At 35.9% G+C, this 18,848-nt stretch overlaps 1 protein-coding gene across 5 annotated transcripts in view; it reads left to right on the top strand.

Moving 5' to 3' along the window:
* The window catches only part of CRPPA (CDP-L-ribitol pyrophosphorylase A), a 466,682-nt gene that overhangs the window by 276,731 nt on the left and 171,103 nt on the right, over positions 1-18,848 (top strand). Inside the window, exon 10 of one of the 5 annotated variants that reach the window (XM_028490072.1) lies at positions 2,586-2,642. The exons of the other annotated variants lie outside the window; for them this stretch is intronic. Within the exon in view, the coding sequence (XP_028345873.1) occupies positions 2,586-2,609 (24 nt within the window). The 3' untranslated portion in view covers positions 2,610-2,642. Of the gene's footprint in view, positions 1-2,585; positions 2,643-18,848 lie in introns of those variants that run through there. 5 annotated transcript variants of the gene reach the window in all.

Raw genomic sequence — 18,848 nt, 5'->3', positions numbered from 1 at the left:
AGATTGCTTTTGCTATTTGGGGTCTTTTGTGTTTCCATACAAATTGTGAAATTTTTTTTTCTAGTTCTGTAAAAAATGCTAGTGGTAGTTTGATAGGGATTGCATTGAATCTGTAGATTGCTTTGGGTAGTAGAGTCATTTTCACAATGTTGATTCTTCCAATCCAAGAACATGGTATATTTCTCCACCTATTTGTATCATCTTTAATTTCTTTCATCAGTGTCTTATAGTTTTCTGCATACAAGTTTTTTGTCTCCTTAGGTAGGTTTATTCCTAGATATTTTATTCTTTTTGTTGCAATGGTAAATGGGAGTGTTTTCTTAATTTCACTCTCAGATTTTTCATCATTAGTGTATAAGAATGCCAGAGATTTCTGTGCATTAATTTTGTATCCTGCTACTTTGCCAAATTCATTGATTAGCTCTAGTAGTTTTCTGGTAGCATCCTTAGGATTCTCTATGTATAATATCATGTCATCTGCAAATAGTGACAGCTTTACTTCTTCTTTTCCTATTTGGATTCCTTTTATTTCTTTTTCTTCTCTGATTGCTGTGGCTAGAACTTCCAAAACTATGTTGAATAAGAGTGGTGAGAGTGGGCAACCTTGTCTTGTTCCTGATCTTAGTGGAAATGGTTTCAGTTTTTCACCATTGAGAATGATGCTGGCTGTGGGTTTGTCATATATGGCCTTTATTATGTTGAGGAAAGTTCCCTCTATGCCTACTTTCTGCAGGGTTTTTATCATAAATGGGTGTTGAATTTTGTCAAAAGCTTTCTCTGCATCTATTGAGATGATTATATGGTTTTTCTCCTTAAATTTGTTAATATGGTGTATCACGTTGATTGATTTGCATATATTGTAGAATCCTTGCATTCCTGGAATAAACCCCACTTGAACATGGTGCCTTTGGGGAAGTCAACCTCTTTGAATATAAATGTCTTCATTTATAAAATGAGGATAATCCAGCCTCACAGGACTGCTATCATCAAAACATCATATGACATTATATTACAAAAGCATTTTGGAAATTATCAAGAGGGAGAAATCAAAGATGATGTCCATGTTTCTGGCTGGACCACTATTTCATGATGGAGTCCTTCACTGCAATCCTGACAGTGAAGGACCAGGTTCAAGAGAACACATGATGAGTTCCATTCTGGGTATAATGATTTCAAGACTAAAGGAACTATAGAGCATCAGAGCTCAGTTGAAGTTACACAGACTATCACTGCTCTTGTTTAACATAAAGTGATGAGAATTTCTGCCTTTATCTTGTGTATACCTATTATAGATAAACATTGTCGTTTTGCCAGCTACCATGACTAAGTTGCTTTTTCATATATCTGTGGTACCTAAAATGTACGTCTTTATGACAACTCTTTCTTCTAGAGTTGGAGCAAATACATATCTCATCTTGTGAATTGCCTTTGGTCTGGGTATTGCTGTGTTCTGATTGGTTAGTATGTGGCCAGACTGGTCCAAACAGCTCTGAGTGAATCGCATTCTTAAACTGAAATGACTATTACACGTATTTTGCATTTTCATGTAACGTATTTCCTGTAAATAAATGGACAGATGTATAGCATCATGAATTTATGAAGTTTCCCAAAACACGATTTTTCACTTGGAAAAGTTGGAATTATGTCTATATTTAAGTTCTGTGTTTTTTCTATACCATATTTGTGTGAATGAAGTAGGAACATATTTTGCTCCAACTTGATCACCTTCATCTTGGTCATATTTGGCCAGGGGATGGTTTAGTTTGTCTCAGTTGAGGCTCCCTATTGGCCAAAGTCTTTACATATGCAGGTCTAGCCGGTCATATGGTTGGCATTACTGAAACGTTAGGTACACTTAGGTGGTGATAGCCAGTAGTCATACATGAAGATCTAAAGTCCACGAGGCAGCATGGGTAAGGCTCAGTGTATACGGACTTGAGCTAGACTTGGAGCTATGCAATAGTGAAGGTTTGGCATGATAGTATTGGCAGCATCCCAAGGAAATTTGAAGGACAAATTATCTGGTCCAAATCTTGGCTGTGCCACCAACTAACATTGCTGCTATGGACAGGTTGCTTAAACCTTTCTGAACTTAACTTTCCACATCTTTGAAATTGGAATAAAGATAGTATTTTCCTCATGGAATTGTTGCGATGATTAAATGTGTCAACACACATAAAATGCATTTTGCATGGCAAAATGTAAGAGTAACAGAAATAGTATCTCTTATCATTACTACTATTAGGATGTGGATATATAGGTGTTATCCATAATAGGCAGTTGAAACCATAGATTTAATAGCATGTCACAGGCAGACAGTGAAGAGAGGAAGCCTAGAATAGAGTCCCAATGAAGTCAACATTTAAGGGATGAGTAAAGGAATGAGGGCCCGGTGAGAAGTAACCATACAAGAAGTATGATTTTATAGAAACTAAGGTAAAAGCACATTTCAAGGAAGAAAAGAATTGGCTAACATTACCAGACACAAAGAAAAAAGCAGGTTGCTTCATTTCACAGCACCAAGTGCCACCATTGGGTTGTAACTGTATAAATAGAACCCCTTGTCCCATGTTCATGTATTACAGAGTACTATATGCAGAGTTGGTTAATGCAGGAGATTCTCAGACTCTGAAACAGTGTCAAGTAAGGTAAGGATTTTAAAGCATTTGTTTTAAAATGTAGGAAATTGCTAACCTTGACAAGGGCTGGTACAGTGTTAGTCGTTAGGAGGAAATCAAATGGCAGAAAGTTCAAGTCTAATGAGAGCTGGGCAATTTGAGGACAGTGATAATACCTGTGAAGAGGGCAGGGAGGAAGGTAAGGGCCTGAAGAAGACTGGTAGGTAGACGCTTCTTGTTTTACGATGAGAAACCACGCTGATGTAAAGGAGAAGTTAAGAAGGTGGCAATATGAAAGAGAGAGGGGCTACTGTGCAGCATCCGTACATCCAGAGCGGTGGGATACAGGGCATAGTTAAGTGGTGGGCCTGAAACAAGAGGAGCGACACCCTTGGCTTCTAGCAGAATGCTAGGAGAGAGGCTAGGTTCCTGCCACAGCTGCTTTCTAACCTTGGTGGCAGTAAATCAAGGGAGCGCCTGTCTGATGTCTGGTACTCTCTCTTTGAAATAAAGAGATGTAAATTTTTCAGAGGAATGACAGAAAAAGCCAGTCTCCAAGTAGGAAGCAGTGTACCATTCAGTACTTTGGAGTAAAATGTATCAGATTTTACCATTTCTATCAAAATAGAGCCAGTCTTGGACCCATTTGATAGGGATTACTTATTTAAGAAATTACAAGATTTCATGCTTTAGCATGTTAATGGAGCCCTGCCAATGCCAGGGCCATCGGCAGTGAAGCTTCAGCATGGTGGTATTGATAGCATCCCCTGGGAAGCAAATATCTACTTTACAAAAGGAGGTCAGATTATTTGAAGCCATGAAAATAATGCCAGAAATGATGCTATTGAGCTGTCAGTTATATCGTTTTATTGAATTTAAACGCTAGAAAAAAGTATTCAGAAAGTATCTCTTTACCCATTTATTTGTAGCACCACAGAACTCCCTCTTTGAATACTTTCCTACAGGAAATTAATATTTATCATAGACCTATTTTTTCATGAGTGCCCTTTGGCAATAAAAATCGAAGAGAAACTTTACTTACAGAGTTCATTTCTATAATGAATTATAAAATATGTATGATTGCAACAAACCATAACTTTTTATTCTGAAGTCAACTTGAAAATTAGCAGAAACTAAATTTTAAATAATAATTCTACCTCGTATTTATACTCACAGTTCTGTCTTACAAGGAGCTAGGATTCCATTAATAATTAAATATCCCATATGTAACAAAAGAAACTGGCAGTCGTCTTAGTTTTATTTAATGATTCAGGAGGTATACTCAAACTTCAGAAAATTTTAATGTAACCCAACCATTTTTTGGAAAACATCAACCTGTTGGGGTTTGCACCAAATGGTTCTCTTTTAGTACTTTTGCATTTCCCTTTCTGTAGGGCCTCATAACAGGAAATGTTATCATGTCACTTTTGCATAAAAGTTGGTTTACTTTTGTCAGCAAATCACTTCTAAATGTAGATACAAAGTTAACTTTTTTATATCAGGCTTTATAAAATTTGCTATCCAAAAGTTTTATAGTTCAGAAGATGAATCTCTCATTATAAATATTAACATTTGCGAGTTTTAAAAGACCTGCTTTGAGGATTTATTTAAATTGGATACAAATGTATCATAGATGTAGAAACATACAAAGACTTGCAGTTTTCTAAACTGCTCTAACAGATCCCAAAATTCAGTGGCTGAACCAAGATCGAAGTTTATTTCTCTCTTGGGTAACCAGTCCAGATAGATCATCCATGTCTGTTAGCAGCTCTGTTTCATGCAGGCAGCGCCTCTACCGTTTTTTAGTGCCCAGCTTCCAAAGTCACTGATTGCCACTACTCTAAATAGAAGTGAAAAGAACAGAAGCCTTGGCTCAGAGATTTCCTCTTAAGCAAGTCAAATAGAAGTTGCTCACATCATTCTTGGTCACACTCCATTAGCAATGAGGGATTAGTCCCATAGCCATACATGTAGCAAAAGGACCTAGGAAATGCAGTCCCCAGCCAGCAGCTGTGTCTCAGTTACACTTTACTGTAACCGAGGAGGAAGGAGAAAGTCTTTAGTGGACAGCTAGCAATATCTGACATAGATACACTTGAATGTATAGGGAGAAAGACACTGTTTTAAGAGCATCATCCCACTCCTGAAGAGATTTTGGAAAAGTAAAATTTTGGATTGTCACATTAATATTATGCCAGATTACTCTGCACCACTGTAGAGTCAGTCACAATACATGACGTTCATATACCATGTTTTGGATATCCTCTCCACCCCCCACCCCCAAAAAATACTTAAAGGAGAAAGTAACAGTATAACATTACATAAAAAGCCATGTCGTGTTGAGAAAATTTTCACCTGGACCTGTTCTATTTTCCAGTTGCTTTAGTTATTTTCCTAAATTAACTTTTCATTTCATTGATGAATTTATTCATAAATGTGTATTTCCCCATACTATGTTTGGTATTGAGTTTCCTACTACCTAGAGATTAAGAGTTCAGAAGGAAAATGTATATGGTGACAATAATGTGTCATACATGGAAAAGAGGGGTGGCAAAAGGAAAAAGTGTTTCAGAGAAGGCCTCAGAGAATGGATGATTCCTACTCTGGGGTGTAAAGAATGAATGGAAATGTCTACATTTACAAAAAGGGGAATCAAAGGGACCCTACAGGAAGAAAAAAAAGGGCATGGGGTCTGGGGAACTCCAAATTAGTTGATGTAAATAGAGTGAAGGGCCCAGAGATGGAGCAAAGTCTTCAGAAGAGCCTTGGATGCCATACTGGTAACTCAGCATGACCCATTTGGTAATTCTCAAACCCCTGGGGTAGGCGAACATATCCCTGGGATTTATGTCACCATGGAGAAGCGTTACAAGTGGTACTATAGAATATTTTCTCTTTTTTCTTAGCTTTTAAACATAAGACATATCATCATAAAAAATAAACCAGCTGATTTATTAAGCTCATATTATGAAAATCAAATTTTAGAGTATAAAGTATTATCTATTTTTCATTATGTAATAGAATAAAAGTTCAGTCTGTATTTTAATTGCAGTATGTTCTAAATCTTTTTCTTCTTAAATAAGTATATGGCAATACAAATAGCATCCATCCTTGTTCAATGAGAGGAAAAAGAACTCTCTTTTTTACATATAAAATGAGTTTAAATTCTTCATGGGATAACTTTCATCTATAACTATATATTTATATATATCTTTTATATATAACTTATACAACTTTTTATATAATCTCTGATAAAATAATAATCTAAAATAAGCATTATTCTTTATCTTTAACCATGCAAAATGAAAAAGTAATTAACATTTGAAAATATTTCAGAAATCCAACAAAATTTTTTAAAGGAAGCTTATAGGTAACAGGTAGCCACTGAAGTGGGGGTCAAGCCAGAGAGTAATGTGATTAGATTTGCTTTATAGAAAGGTCCCTTTCAGAGCAGTTTGGTAGATCACTTGGAAAAAAATGGAGGTAGAAAGAAACATGAGTAGAAAGAAAGAAAAGCCAGGCAAGAGGTGGCTAGAGCTTGAGATTTGCAGGAATGATGGAGAGGAAATCAGATGATGGACTCGAGAGACACCCACTTAGGGGAGGTACTGATGGGTCTTAGAGCATTAGAAGCCAAAGGAAGGGGAGGAACCTAAGGTGACTCAGGTTTCAGGCTGCAGTCAATGTAGTTAGTTGGTGGTAGTGGTAACTAGGGTAGGCACTGGGGGAGAGGGGGCAGCTAGAGGGGGAGCTGAAACATGTGTTTTGTTTTAGAAATTTAATTAATATTCTTTTCTTAATATAATTACAATAATGTTTAGGTTGACTTGGTTTTATCCTAATGAATATAGACTTGGTGCAGAATCATGTTGTTTCCATGTGAGGACCTTCTCCCAACTCTTAAATATCCTTCTGGGTACTTTAACTCGAGTTGCTTATCTTTCTCACTTCTGTCTCTTCAAATCAGAGTAACAAAGAGAAGCTTACAAAGAGAAGCTTATGAATTTCACTTCTTGGCTCTTGAGGGGAAAAAAAGCAGGATTTGTGCTCTGAAAGATTTCCCCATGTCTCAGAAAACACTATAAGCATTTCTTCTCTTTCTCAGAAGCTTCCTTTGATTTTTAAGAGTCTCTTCAGGGCATTAGATTTGGAGTGAAAAAACTTGTATGTCTTTGCTGCTAACTTGCTGTGTTGTGTTAGGCAAACAACATTACCTCTTTGGAGCTTTATTGAGCTATTTGTAAAATTAAAAGATTGGATTAGATCAGAGTTTCTTAAATTGGGATGGTTGACCTTATTTCAGGTGATCCATGAGCTGCCTAAAATTAAATGGAAAATTCTGTGTCTGTTGATGCAAGCATTTTCCTACAACAGGGTCCACAGATTTCATCAGATTCTTAGGGTTCTGGGACTCCAAAAAAGTTTTTTAAAAATGCACTTATTTGAAATCAGGACGATTTTTTTGCCATACAGCTTCCATCTTTCAATGGCAGTGAAAATATTCCACATGACATAGTATAGAATTTTCTTAGATGTAGACCTGTCATTTTCTGCATTCATTCCTAAGCTATGCTGTGTCTTCTCATTTCCTTTGCGATCTTCTAAGATGCCATCAATAAAATCCCAGCATCTGGTAGGAGGGGATGGAGAGGGGAGAACCAAGTGAAGTAACAGAGATCACTCGAGGGAGTGTGGGGTCCAGACTTGACTCTCAAGACTAGGAGCATGTTTAGGTGTTCTTCCCTTCACCCATGCAAGCCACGAGAAGGGATGTTAAACCCTTAGCACAGCCCTTCGAAAAAGCTGCCAATGTCTGTATTAGACACACAAATTGGCTGCAAAGTACAAGTGTGGGCAAAACTGGCCAAAAGCTTGTCTGACGCAGACAGAGCAGTGACAGTTACTGAGATAAAGCAAGGGAGATAAAATGAGAATGAGTGTTGACCCTAGAGATATTTGTGAGTCTGAACCTTGGCCAAAACTCCAGTAAACTAACCCAAACACACTTCTTAAATTCCAGATAGCATAATTATGTCGTGATTACTTTTTTGCTTCTCAATAACTCAGAATAGAGTTTAGCTTCATTTGTGTTTGCTTTGTTAATAGCTAATCAATGGTTTAGTCTTTAAGAAATTTATACGGTATCTATATTGACCTTACTCATACTTATTTATGTTGCCACTTCCCCTTGATTTCCACTTAGATCCCTACCATATCCTGGAGAGTAGTGCTTCTCAAACTAACTGAGGTTGAAGAACCCATTTCTGTTTGTTTTTTTGTTTGATTAAATTATCATTTCTCTGAATCTCTCATTGTGTTTCTACTGTACGTGTCTAGCCAGCAGCTTGTCACGTGACTCACGACCTTAAAATCAGCAATATCTGAACTGGTCTATAGTTTTTTCAGTGAGATAAGTCCACTCATCACATGCTTAGATATTGAAGGAATATGATTTGCAGGAATCTTTGTACCATTAAAATGAGAGGGCAGGGCTTCCCTGGTGACGCAGTGGTTGAGAGTCCGCCTGCCGATGCGGGTGACAGGGTTTCGTGCCCCGGTCCGGGAAGATCCCACATGCCGCGGAGTGGCTGGGCCCGTGAGCCATGGCCGCTGAGCCTGCGCGTCCGGAGCCTGTGCTCCGCAACGGGAGAGGCCACAACAGTGAGAGGCCCGTGTACCGCAAAGAAAAAAAAAAAAAAAAAAATGAGAGGGCAATTGATATATGTAGAATATGTATGATACCGATCGATAGTTGGCCCATGGTTTGGTGAAAGAGATAAACAGAACAGTGGACACAAAGCAGCAGTGCATTAGTATTCAAGTCCAGTAACATTATTTTTAAAAACTTTGAAGTAAGAATCACTAGTAAAATATTAATGTTAATTAATCAGAGAACTGCATTAAAAACACTTTCATGTTTTCTTATAAAGTCTCAAAAACCAGAAAGTTTTAAATGTAATCTCTAGTTCTAATCTGGTTAGGGAGTCTAAGAAGAAATTAATGTATCAGTGATTATTTATATATTTAATACTCAGGCGTGTGTTTTTACTCTTACAGTGTATGACAGAAGTTTAATCTTGTCACTCTAAGTATTTAGACCTGATACACTCTGTATAAGCATTCCTTCACGTTCACTATATAACTCATGTGGGGAATCAAGCCTATAATATTTAACCAGTGCTCAATAAATTTGTTTATATTAAACTCCTGGAAATAAAAAGCTTGAGTTCTGTTTTTATTTGGTTTTGGCAAACCCCGTTACGAGTAGTGGGAGGCAGGCCTCTACCCCCGTGAAGTTATTTATTGCCGCCTGTTGTTGGACTGCTAGAATGTAATAAATCACTTGAGAGCCACTACCATTAAATTTTAAACAATTTACTCAATGAAAGACTTTCCAGATGCAATTGTCTCAAATGCAAGTCTATAATTATAATTTTGAGTTGAGTGGTTAAATGTCTGCGTTCTGCTACATAAAACACAAATCAGATTGGCATTATTTTAATAAAAAATATTAAAATACAACACTGGGAGAAATTGGTTATACTTGATATTTAATTCCAGCAGTTGCTTCTCACCTCTGCCTAGAGTTTATCACATGAGGGAAGTTGGAAAGTTCAAAATTAGGAGGTGGTAAGGTTATTTAAGGTAAAAATGTTAATTAGTACATTTTAAACACAATTTATTTTTCTAGAGAAAAATCACTTAATCTTCCAGAGGTTCAGGTTCCTACTCCGTAAAATGTTCAGCATAATTTTAGTGACGTGAGACCATTTTAGAGACAACTAAGTAAATGTGAGGTATCTTGTATAATACCTGCCTGCTCTCTGTGATATGTGGAATGAATTAGGTTCCTTTGTGTGAGAAAAGTTTAAGAAATATGACTTGGTGTAGATATTTATATCTATACCTTTTGTTTACCTGTAGTTTTCTTTGCTTTATACAGTAAATAAATTCTGAAGGTTGACTGTCAGTTTTTTTAATTTAAAAAAATTATAGGAAGTTATACTAGTAGTCAGCAAAGTTATTCTGTAAAGGAACAGACTGTAAACAGTTTAGATTTCACGGGCCACATAGAGTCTCTGCCTCCTATTCTTTCTTTTTCCATTATCTAAAACCCTTTAAAAATATAAAAATCATTCTCAGCTTATGGATTGAACAAAAATAGGCCACAGAGCCAGATTTGACTCTAATTATAGTTTTCTGCCTACTGACTTATATTGATATTATAAATAATAGTTTAAATACCTTATGAGTAGTTTATATATAAAGAAATTATGAAAAGAAATTGGCAGCAAATCTTTCTGATAGGCTAATAGAGCTTTAATTTTTATTCTATTGGATAAACCTAAATTTGTATTGTTAGTTTTACTTAAAGCTAAGATTAAATAAAAGACAAGCTACCAGCAAAGTGCTCCTTTGCCCTAAAAGCTGGATTTCTAAATATATAAAATCTAAAACATCAATTATTTTGATAATTTAGGCAATCAGAAGCACACCCTGATATACAGAGTAGAATTAATGCTGAAGAATATACAACATTGGTTTTGTTTCTTTCTGAAAAATACATATCAAACTTCCTAGGAAGCATACATTAGTTAGAAATTTAAAAATGATTTAAGATATAATAAACCCAATCAATATTTCTGCAGATATTTTGAAGAAAGCTTTATATATAGAAAGATTTTTATTGAGTTAGTAATATTAGTGCTCTACAAATAAAAATCAAACTCTGGAGGTCAAGATAGTGATTATTTTTCCTGTGCATCCACTATAGTGTGTATTATGTGTGTGTGTATATATATATAATGTAAGAAATCATATAGCTTAAAATATGATTTTTTACCTATTCAAAATCTACAAAGAAATATGTCTAGAGTGTTAAGCAAAGAAAAAGGAAATTGAGCCCTCCCAAGTTGGGTTTTGGCAAGTTGATGGTTTCAGGCAGTGATTTCTAAGTTTTTGAAGCTCTTTTGTCTTATATTTGTTATGAATCAAAATATTATCTGCCTTGGAAGGGACAATGTAAATAAACAACTAAATATGCGATTTACTATATTTGGCTCATTTAGGCATTAAGAGACACAACACCCACCTCGTTTACATTGTTTTATCGTACCATTCTGTGAATCTTGCAGGGTGTCTTTAACAGAATTCTAAGAAAGCAACTATTTGTTGGTAATTTTTTTATTAGTGATTGGAAGATGGGACTCTTGGTATTTTCTTACAGCATATGGTGCTCACTCAGGAAATGTTGCTGACTGACAGTCTTAACTCTCACTCACAGATTTGTTTTCTTTTGTGGTGTTACTGTTCTTTTAATTCTAAAAATGACAAAATAGAATGCACTTCCTTATTTATACCAGATTTTCAACAAGAGATGAAAAGTCATTAAAAAGCCATGGTTCAAGTTTTCACAATGTGTCAAGGGATTTGTGCAGGTTTAGTCCTGACATTTAGCATCCTCAGCAAGGCTAAATGTGGTTTGTCACCAGAATCATTTCAACATCCTACACTGAATAGCCATTCTATTAATCTTAACAGTATCCTTAATAAGACTAAGAGGTTTTGTTTTAATAGTTTAAATAAATTTTAAAAATTCTAAAGTAAAAAGGAAGTTGCTGATTATCCATAAACTGAGGGGAAATAAAACGATTAAGTAATCCTAGTTCCCTAAATATCTCATTGAAATTGTGTAGTGCAGGGTTTTTGATAAATATTCTGTCATTAAAAAATCATTTTGTGGGGTCTTTCCTGATGGTGCAGTGGTTAAGAATCCGCCTGCCAATGCAGGGGACACGGGATCAAGCCCTGGTCCGGGAAGATCCCACATGCCACGGAGCAACAAAGCCCGTGCGCCACAACTACTGAGCCGGCGCTCTGGAGCCTGCGCGCCGCAACTCCTGAGCCTGCGGGCCGCAACTCCTGAGCCCGCATGCCAAAACTACTGAAGCCGGTGCGCCTAGAGCCTATGCTCCACAACAAGAGAAGCCACCGCAATGAGAAGCCCAGGCACCACAGCTAAGAGCAGCCTCCGCTCTCCACAACTAGAGAAAGCCTGCGCGCAGCAACAAAGACCCCATGCAGCCAATAAATAAATAAATAAATAAATAAATAAATTTATTTAAAAAAATCTTTTTGCTTATGTCATTAAAATATTCAGGTATAAAAGATTTTACATAATTATGGCACAAAACATTCTGACTCTATCAAATAGAGAGCACCAGTTTTATTGTATGTAGAATTACCCAATGAGATAAAATGAGCTTCTATTAATATTTGATTTTTTCTGTTTAGGAAGCTAAATGATTATATATAGATATAGTTAGAACTTAACTGTAATTTTTATGGATGAATCTGGTAACCCTAAGGAACTATTTTAGCGTATAGGTATACCACATATTATCTTTTTAAATAAAAACATTGTTATGCTTAAATACTAAATTTTGAAGAAATGGAGAATACAAGATAAGGGCCTTGATTTCCTCAATACTGACACAGTACCTGTACATATAGTGACATAATGTTTATTAATGAGTGATCACTGGTGGTGGCGTGAAGAGACATATGCATATTTCCTGTACATTCCCAGCAGAATGCTTTTAGATCTTGCATTCTGTCTTTCTGTGCTATGAAAGGATAGAATGCAAACGTTTCCACTTCTCCAGCATTTAAATCCTTTACATTCTGTGTGACCTGGACTGGGAAGAGCCACACCTGGCTTCTCATGGTTTCTCTGGAAAGCATTTAAAAAGAGAGATTCCTGGGATTCATCTCAGGTGTGGGTGAGTCAACTCAGTTCCTTCCAAATCACCAATGACTTGATTCTTGGTGACTTGGTAAAACAATCTGTATGTAGACCTAACTATTTTTAATTCCATCTTTGTTCTTCTAAAATCTGGTTTCATTGTAAATTTGTGAAATTGTGACTTGAGTCTGCTATTGATTTTCCTTTGTGTACAGTAATGGTATCATGATTACAATGATTCTTACAAAAGGCTGGTCGTGGAATAGAGAGGCTGCTTAGAGGTTGAAGAGTTTTCTTCCTTTCTGAAGATTAAGTACAAATGAAATAAAATGGAAGAAATTTTCAAACTTGGCAATAGTTAACTTTAAAAGTAAATTTGAGGCTTCACTGATCCTTACCACACAGTATTTATTTTTCTGGATACAAATTGTTTCAAGCCTAAAGGGTACCTTAGATGTTTCAAAAACTTAACTGAGAGAGCATTTTATTTTTGTTTACCATTGAAATTGTTTCCTCCTATGCATTAAGTGAAATGTTTTGCATGTAGCTTATTGCTTATCCGCTTGTTTCACTGTAGCATATCAACTAGTTTTTATTGCATTTGGCAGGCTTGTTTATTTAAGAAGGTTTTGAAGAGCATTTTTAAAATATTAGTTGGCAGGAAAATTTTTTAAAGAAATGACCCTACTCCACAGGTCTGCATTAGTACCGTTTCCTGAGGCGACGGTGTTACTTATTAGAAAGGGTTAGAAACGAGAGCTGACAATTATTTCCAGATCAAGTCTTAGTTCACTTGCCAACTAGCCACATTGTCTTGGGCACAATCTACCTAATCTCGGCCACACATCTATTGTCATCTAATTTAAGTTTTTAGACTCAAACATACTGTATGAAGGGCCACTCCTCCCTATCACGCATGTGCAGAATTTATGTGCTGTTGTTGTATTAACACCACAAAATATAAAAAAAAATCTCTAATACTTTACAGTAAAACTTGTAAATTTGCATATAAAACATATATCTTGAAGTTTATTTTGAATTTTATCTTTAACTGTGTATCTTGCACTGCCTTTGTCTCACTTCCCTTGTGATGGGAGGTGTAATGAGATGAATCTGCTTGTAGTATCACGATTGCTCCAAATGTCAGACATTACAAAGACATCATTAGGAAGGACAGATTGTAATGGTCGGCCCTTAGAGGAAAACTTTGTGTATTGTAACTGCTTTAGGATACTAGGATAATTGAACTGTTATCTATCTGCAAATTAATAATTACTGTATATTTACCCACAGTACTGTAGTTTTTCTTTATAATCACACACTCTATTTCCTATTGGCCAAGATTCATAAATATTTCACTGTTGATAAAAAGAAAAGAATTACATAAAGGAAAATGAGAATTACAGTTTCAGAGTAGAAATCATCCTTCTTAAGTTTTTGCAGAGGTTATATTTTTAAGGGGAAATCATGTTATGTCCAACTATTGTGTGTGTGTAAGATAACTTACAAGGGGCTATATAAGAAATTGCATTAAGGGAGATGAGATGTGCATATAAATAATTACTATATGAGGCAGTGTAAATGGTGAGTGGAATAGACAGTATTGAGGAGTAGAAGAGACCGATCATTTCTGCTTGAGGTGATTAAGAAACCCTTCATGGAACAGATATCAACATCAAATGCATCAAATGCAAAAGACTGAAAAATCTGAAAGACCACAAATCATAGGAATGAAGGCAGGAACTAAATTACCACTGTATTAATAAAGAATCTGACGAGCCTGACACATAGTTGGCACTCAGTAAATATTTGTAAATTATGACTGAATGTTGGATTTTAACTAAAGCAAAATCTATATAATGAGAGTAATAGATTTTGTTAGGCAAGTAAGGACAAAAATGGTAGAAGGCTTAAGGTACATGTTTAATATGCCTTCATTTATTCTTTGAACAATTATTTTTTGGATCTGCATTATGTGCTTGGATCTGTGAAATGCACTAAAATAAGACAAACATGTTCCGACCATCAAAGAGCTTAGAGTATAACTAATTTAGGTAGAAAAAATTCATATTTTATGTTTCTCAGAAGGGAAGTTCTGTTACTTGATTAATTCTTGAATACAGATAATTAAGCAACTACTGCATAAATGGCATCAGTCATAAAAACTATGCTTGGTAGGGTCATGCACAAAAGAATGTGGGCGTGTGTGATTAGCAAGTTAAAGTAGGTGTTGTTGTAACCACATGCATTTATATCAGGCTACTGATAGAAGCTTTAATTTAAAACATGAATCCTTGGGAGTTTATAAAGGAAGTAGACGAGAGGCATATGGCATGCATCAGGCAGGTGCTTTTATGGAAGCCAGGGAATTGCTTCTTTATGAGAGAGGGTGGGAATGACACTTGTGAGATCATCCTAGTTTCATGATTTCAAGTTTGTTCGTTGGGTTCTGTTAACATTTCTGAAGTGGTTCATTATGCTCAAGATCTTAATTGAGTTGCTTAAGGCTTTTGTCCCGTTTTCTATAACCAAGCCGTTTACTATTTTGCTCTAATTTAAGACTTTATGTAGTAAACATTATTTAAATAGAAATACCTTTCATGATAAACACAGATACTGATTGACAGCATATAAAGTATGAGCTTGTGGCCAACTGTAGTAAGCAGAGTAGTGGTTCCCCCCAAAAATGTCCTGGTCCTAACTCCTGGAACCTGTAAATATGTTACCTGACATGGCAAAGGTGAATTAAGGTTGCACATGCTAATAAGATTGCTAATCAGCTGACCTTAAAATAGGGACATTATCCTGAGTAATCTGAGTGGACCCAGCCCAATGTGTTTTTAAAAGTGGAAGAGGATGGCAGAAGTGTCAGAATGAAGGAAGTGAGAAAAAAGACTGATCAGCTATTGCTGGCTTTGAGGATGGAAGGGGGCCACAAGCCAAAGAGTGTGGACAACCTCTTGAAGCTGTAAGCGGCACGGAAATGGATTCTCCTCTAGAGCTGTAAGCCCAGTGACATCTGTGTCGGTCTTCTCACCCACAGAACTGTAAGATAATAAATTTGTATTGTTTTAAGTCACTAAATTTGTGGTAATTTATTATGGCAGCAAATAGATAATATGTAAACATTTAATAGTGGTAAGGGTCTTTTACAGGCTACTGTTAGAAGACGTTTGAAAGAAAATATTACATATTAATGACACGAGGAGTTACAGAATGGAATGTCAAAATTAATAGAATTAAATCTCATAATTTTAAATCATGATCTTCTTCAGAATAGATGCATGTATAATTTAAAATAAAAGCCTTAGGGCAGTAGAAAGTTTTTTAATCCTTGCAGATTAAGTAACAATTTTAATCAAACCAAAATGAAGTAAGTTTAGCATTGTAATTTAAGGAGTATAAAAGGGGATATATGTATTTTTAAATATGATAACAAGATTATAAATATGTCAGCACCTAGATTAATTACATATCAACAGTATAATAAAGTACTTTGAATCTGGAGGATCGTGTTCTATAGGTCATGATCTTGGTGAAGAGATATCCCAAATCCCTTGTATATTGTTGAAGTTCCTAAAATTCATAATGAAGTCTGTGTATCTGTGTGTGCATGTCTGTGTGTATAGGGTATGTGCTTTAACAAAATATGAATTATTTTCTCTGGGTTGCAACTAACACCATAATGAGATTTCTCAGGAGGATTTTTTTGGTGTTGGGGCCCGGTCTCTCACATAAGATAATGAATGACTACATATATTTTTTACAATTTAAACTGAGGCATGTGCAAAATGTATTTTTGACTCTTAAAGCAAATGTGCAGTTAATAATTTCTCAAGAATTTTAACGAGTCTCTCATGAAGGTTGTCATTGAAGAACTAGAAGCAGATTGTCCTTTCGGAAGTGTTACTTATCTTTGAAAGGCTTTATTTTGCCTTCCTCTGTCTTCTAGCCACCGACCGAGTGAACTTCTCGTATTTTGAATCTAGGTATCACAGAAAGGTCTTGGGAGAGCGAGAACTTTACATGGCACACACTTTAGTAACTGAGTGCCTCCACATTTAGGCTTAACTTAACAAAGCATGCTTCCAAATAGCTTAAGTGTTTCAAAGTGAGACAGCAAGTCAGCTGTACTGTGGCTGCTTTACAGAGTAGAAGAGAATGTCATGTTTGGAAGAGATATTAGTTTCTCCAGCGTGTGGGTGGTATTCTCCTTGAGAACAGAAATTGTCTCAATTAATAAAACCGCATTGCTAGAATGACGTGGAAAACATCTAAAGGTAAATCTCACTATTTGCTGCTTTCATTTATCTTTTTGAATTTAAATTTCCTAATCACTAATTGGATCCTTATCTGCTCTGCTTTCTTCCCTGGTTGTTGTGAGGCTCAAATGATATACTGGATTGGAAACTCATGTGAAATAACCTAAAGCATAGATTCCTAAGTATTGTTTTCTCCACTCCACCCCCAAGAAGTGAGTTACTATGTGATCAAATTTATTTGCCAAACGATATTATTTTATTCCACTCACACTCATGGAGACTCACAATTTATATTGACTTATAGAAGACTCTGGGTAGTCAGGAAAGAAGTTAGTTTAACCCATTATTTCCCACACTTAGTTGACCATGACACCCCTTTATTACAGTACATACTATATATATCATGTAATGTTATTTGGAAAAATGCCTTCACACAGAAATTTACACATGTGGAAACCGAGGCCTCAGGAGCTTATGGCTTAGGGAAGGAGGTCCTATGCCTTTACACTCAGTAAAATTTCCAATTAGTTCCTTTATATTCTTCTTCTTTACATTTTGCAGGTAGTAGAGAACCACAGAGGTTTAGTAAGGTTTTATGGTATTTCTGAGGGATTTTACAGAGAATTCTTAGTATCTTTAATTTCATACGTTTCTTTTATATTTAATAATTATTATTATTGCTATTATGTACCACTATTATTACTAATAATCATTATGTCCCATTTGATTCTAACTAGCCTGTTTTCAAAGTGTTTGTGGTAATTCTAGTAAAAATTGTGCATGCCATCATTTATTTTGAATATATACTAATAATATTTTGACAGAACCATATTTGAGTCCAAAATCATACTTATAATAGTTTTGTGGAAAATTTAGATGAGGTTCAAAAGCTCTACCCACTTCACACAATTATGTATATTACATGGCAATTTAATCCTGCGACATTTATCTATTGAACAAATTGTATGTAAAGTTTATATATTATATGAGGCTATAAATTGGCTACATGAATCAGTTTTCCCTTGATTGCAAATATTACCGTAGTTACCTTTCTCAAAGGCCATCAGTTCCATTTAGATAATATTGGCTAGTGGGTTGAAAGCCTGATTTTGTATGCCACGTTGCTTAGTCTTCATGCTTTAGCTCTTTAACTGTCATGATATTTCCACAAAGTATTCATTCCAATTTTATTGATAAGGAATCTGAACCATTGTATTCTCCTGACACTCCTGTTTGTTAGGGGAGCCACTGTTCTTCCAGTTACCCGAATTCAAGAATCAGTTCTGATTATTCTCCATGGCCTAGATAGAGCCAATAACTAAATGCTCTGAATTCTAATTATTCTATATTTCTGGCATTTCCCACTTTCTTTCTTCATGCCTGCTGTGATCACTATAATAGTCAGGTGCTGCTTGCCTCTTGGCAGAAGCAGGGGTAGTTTCCTAGGTGGACCCTCTACTATGTCTTTTCTAAAAACTTTCTACATCCCACTGCTAAAATATCTGACCACATCTCATTCCATTGGCCATACCATTGGTATAGTGCTACTACCATTAAGGGAGAGCAGTGATAGATATATTAGCGCTTTGCTTGTGACTATGCAAACCATAATTAGTCATCCCCCATCAGAGAGAAGTAGACTCTATTAATGTTACTTCAATCAGAATTAAATGTTCAGTGTTCATTGTTGCATATCCAGTCACCTTATATGTAGTTGTCTTCAGGTAGCCATGAACTTGTTTCTGTGGACAAATACTTACCATCCTACTTACCCCTGTCTTAAATGGATCTCATACATGCCCTTAGATTTCTCTGCTACACTTTTTTTTTAACATGTTTATTGGAGTATAATTGCTTTACAATGATGTGTTAGTTTCTACTTTATAACAAAGTGAATCAGTTATACATATATCCCCATATCTCCTCCCTCTTGCCTCTCCCTCCCACCCTCCCTATCCCACCCCTCTAGGTGGTCACAGAACACTGAGCTGATCTCCCTGTGCTATGTGGGTGCTTCCCACTAGCTATCTGTTTTACATTTAGTAGTGTTTATATGTCCATGCCACTCTCTCACTTCCTCCCAGACTACCCTTCTCCCTCCCTGTGTCTTCAAGTCCATTCTCTACGTTTGCATCTTTATTCCTGTCCTGCCCCTAGGTTCTTCAGAACCATTTTTTCTTTTTTTTCTTTTTTAGATTCCATATATATGTGTTAGCATATGGT

Source organism: Physeter macrocephalus, chromosome 5, assembly GCF_002837175.3.
Source record: "Physeter macrocephalus isolate SW-GA chromosome 5, ASM283717v5, whole genome shotgun sequence".
NCBI lineage: Eukaryota > Metazoa > Chordata > Mammalia > Artiodactyla > Physeteridae > Physeter > Physeter macrocephalus.
Note: the sequence above shows the minus strand (reverse complement) of the source record. Positions and strands in the feature narration are given on the sequence as shown.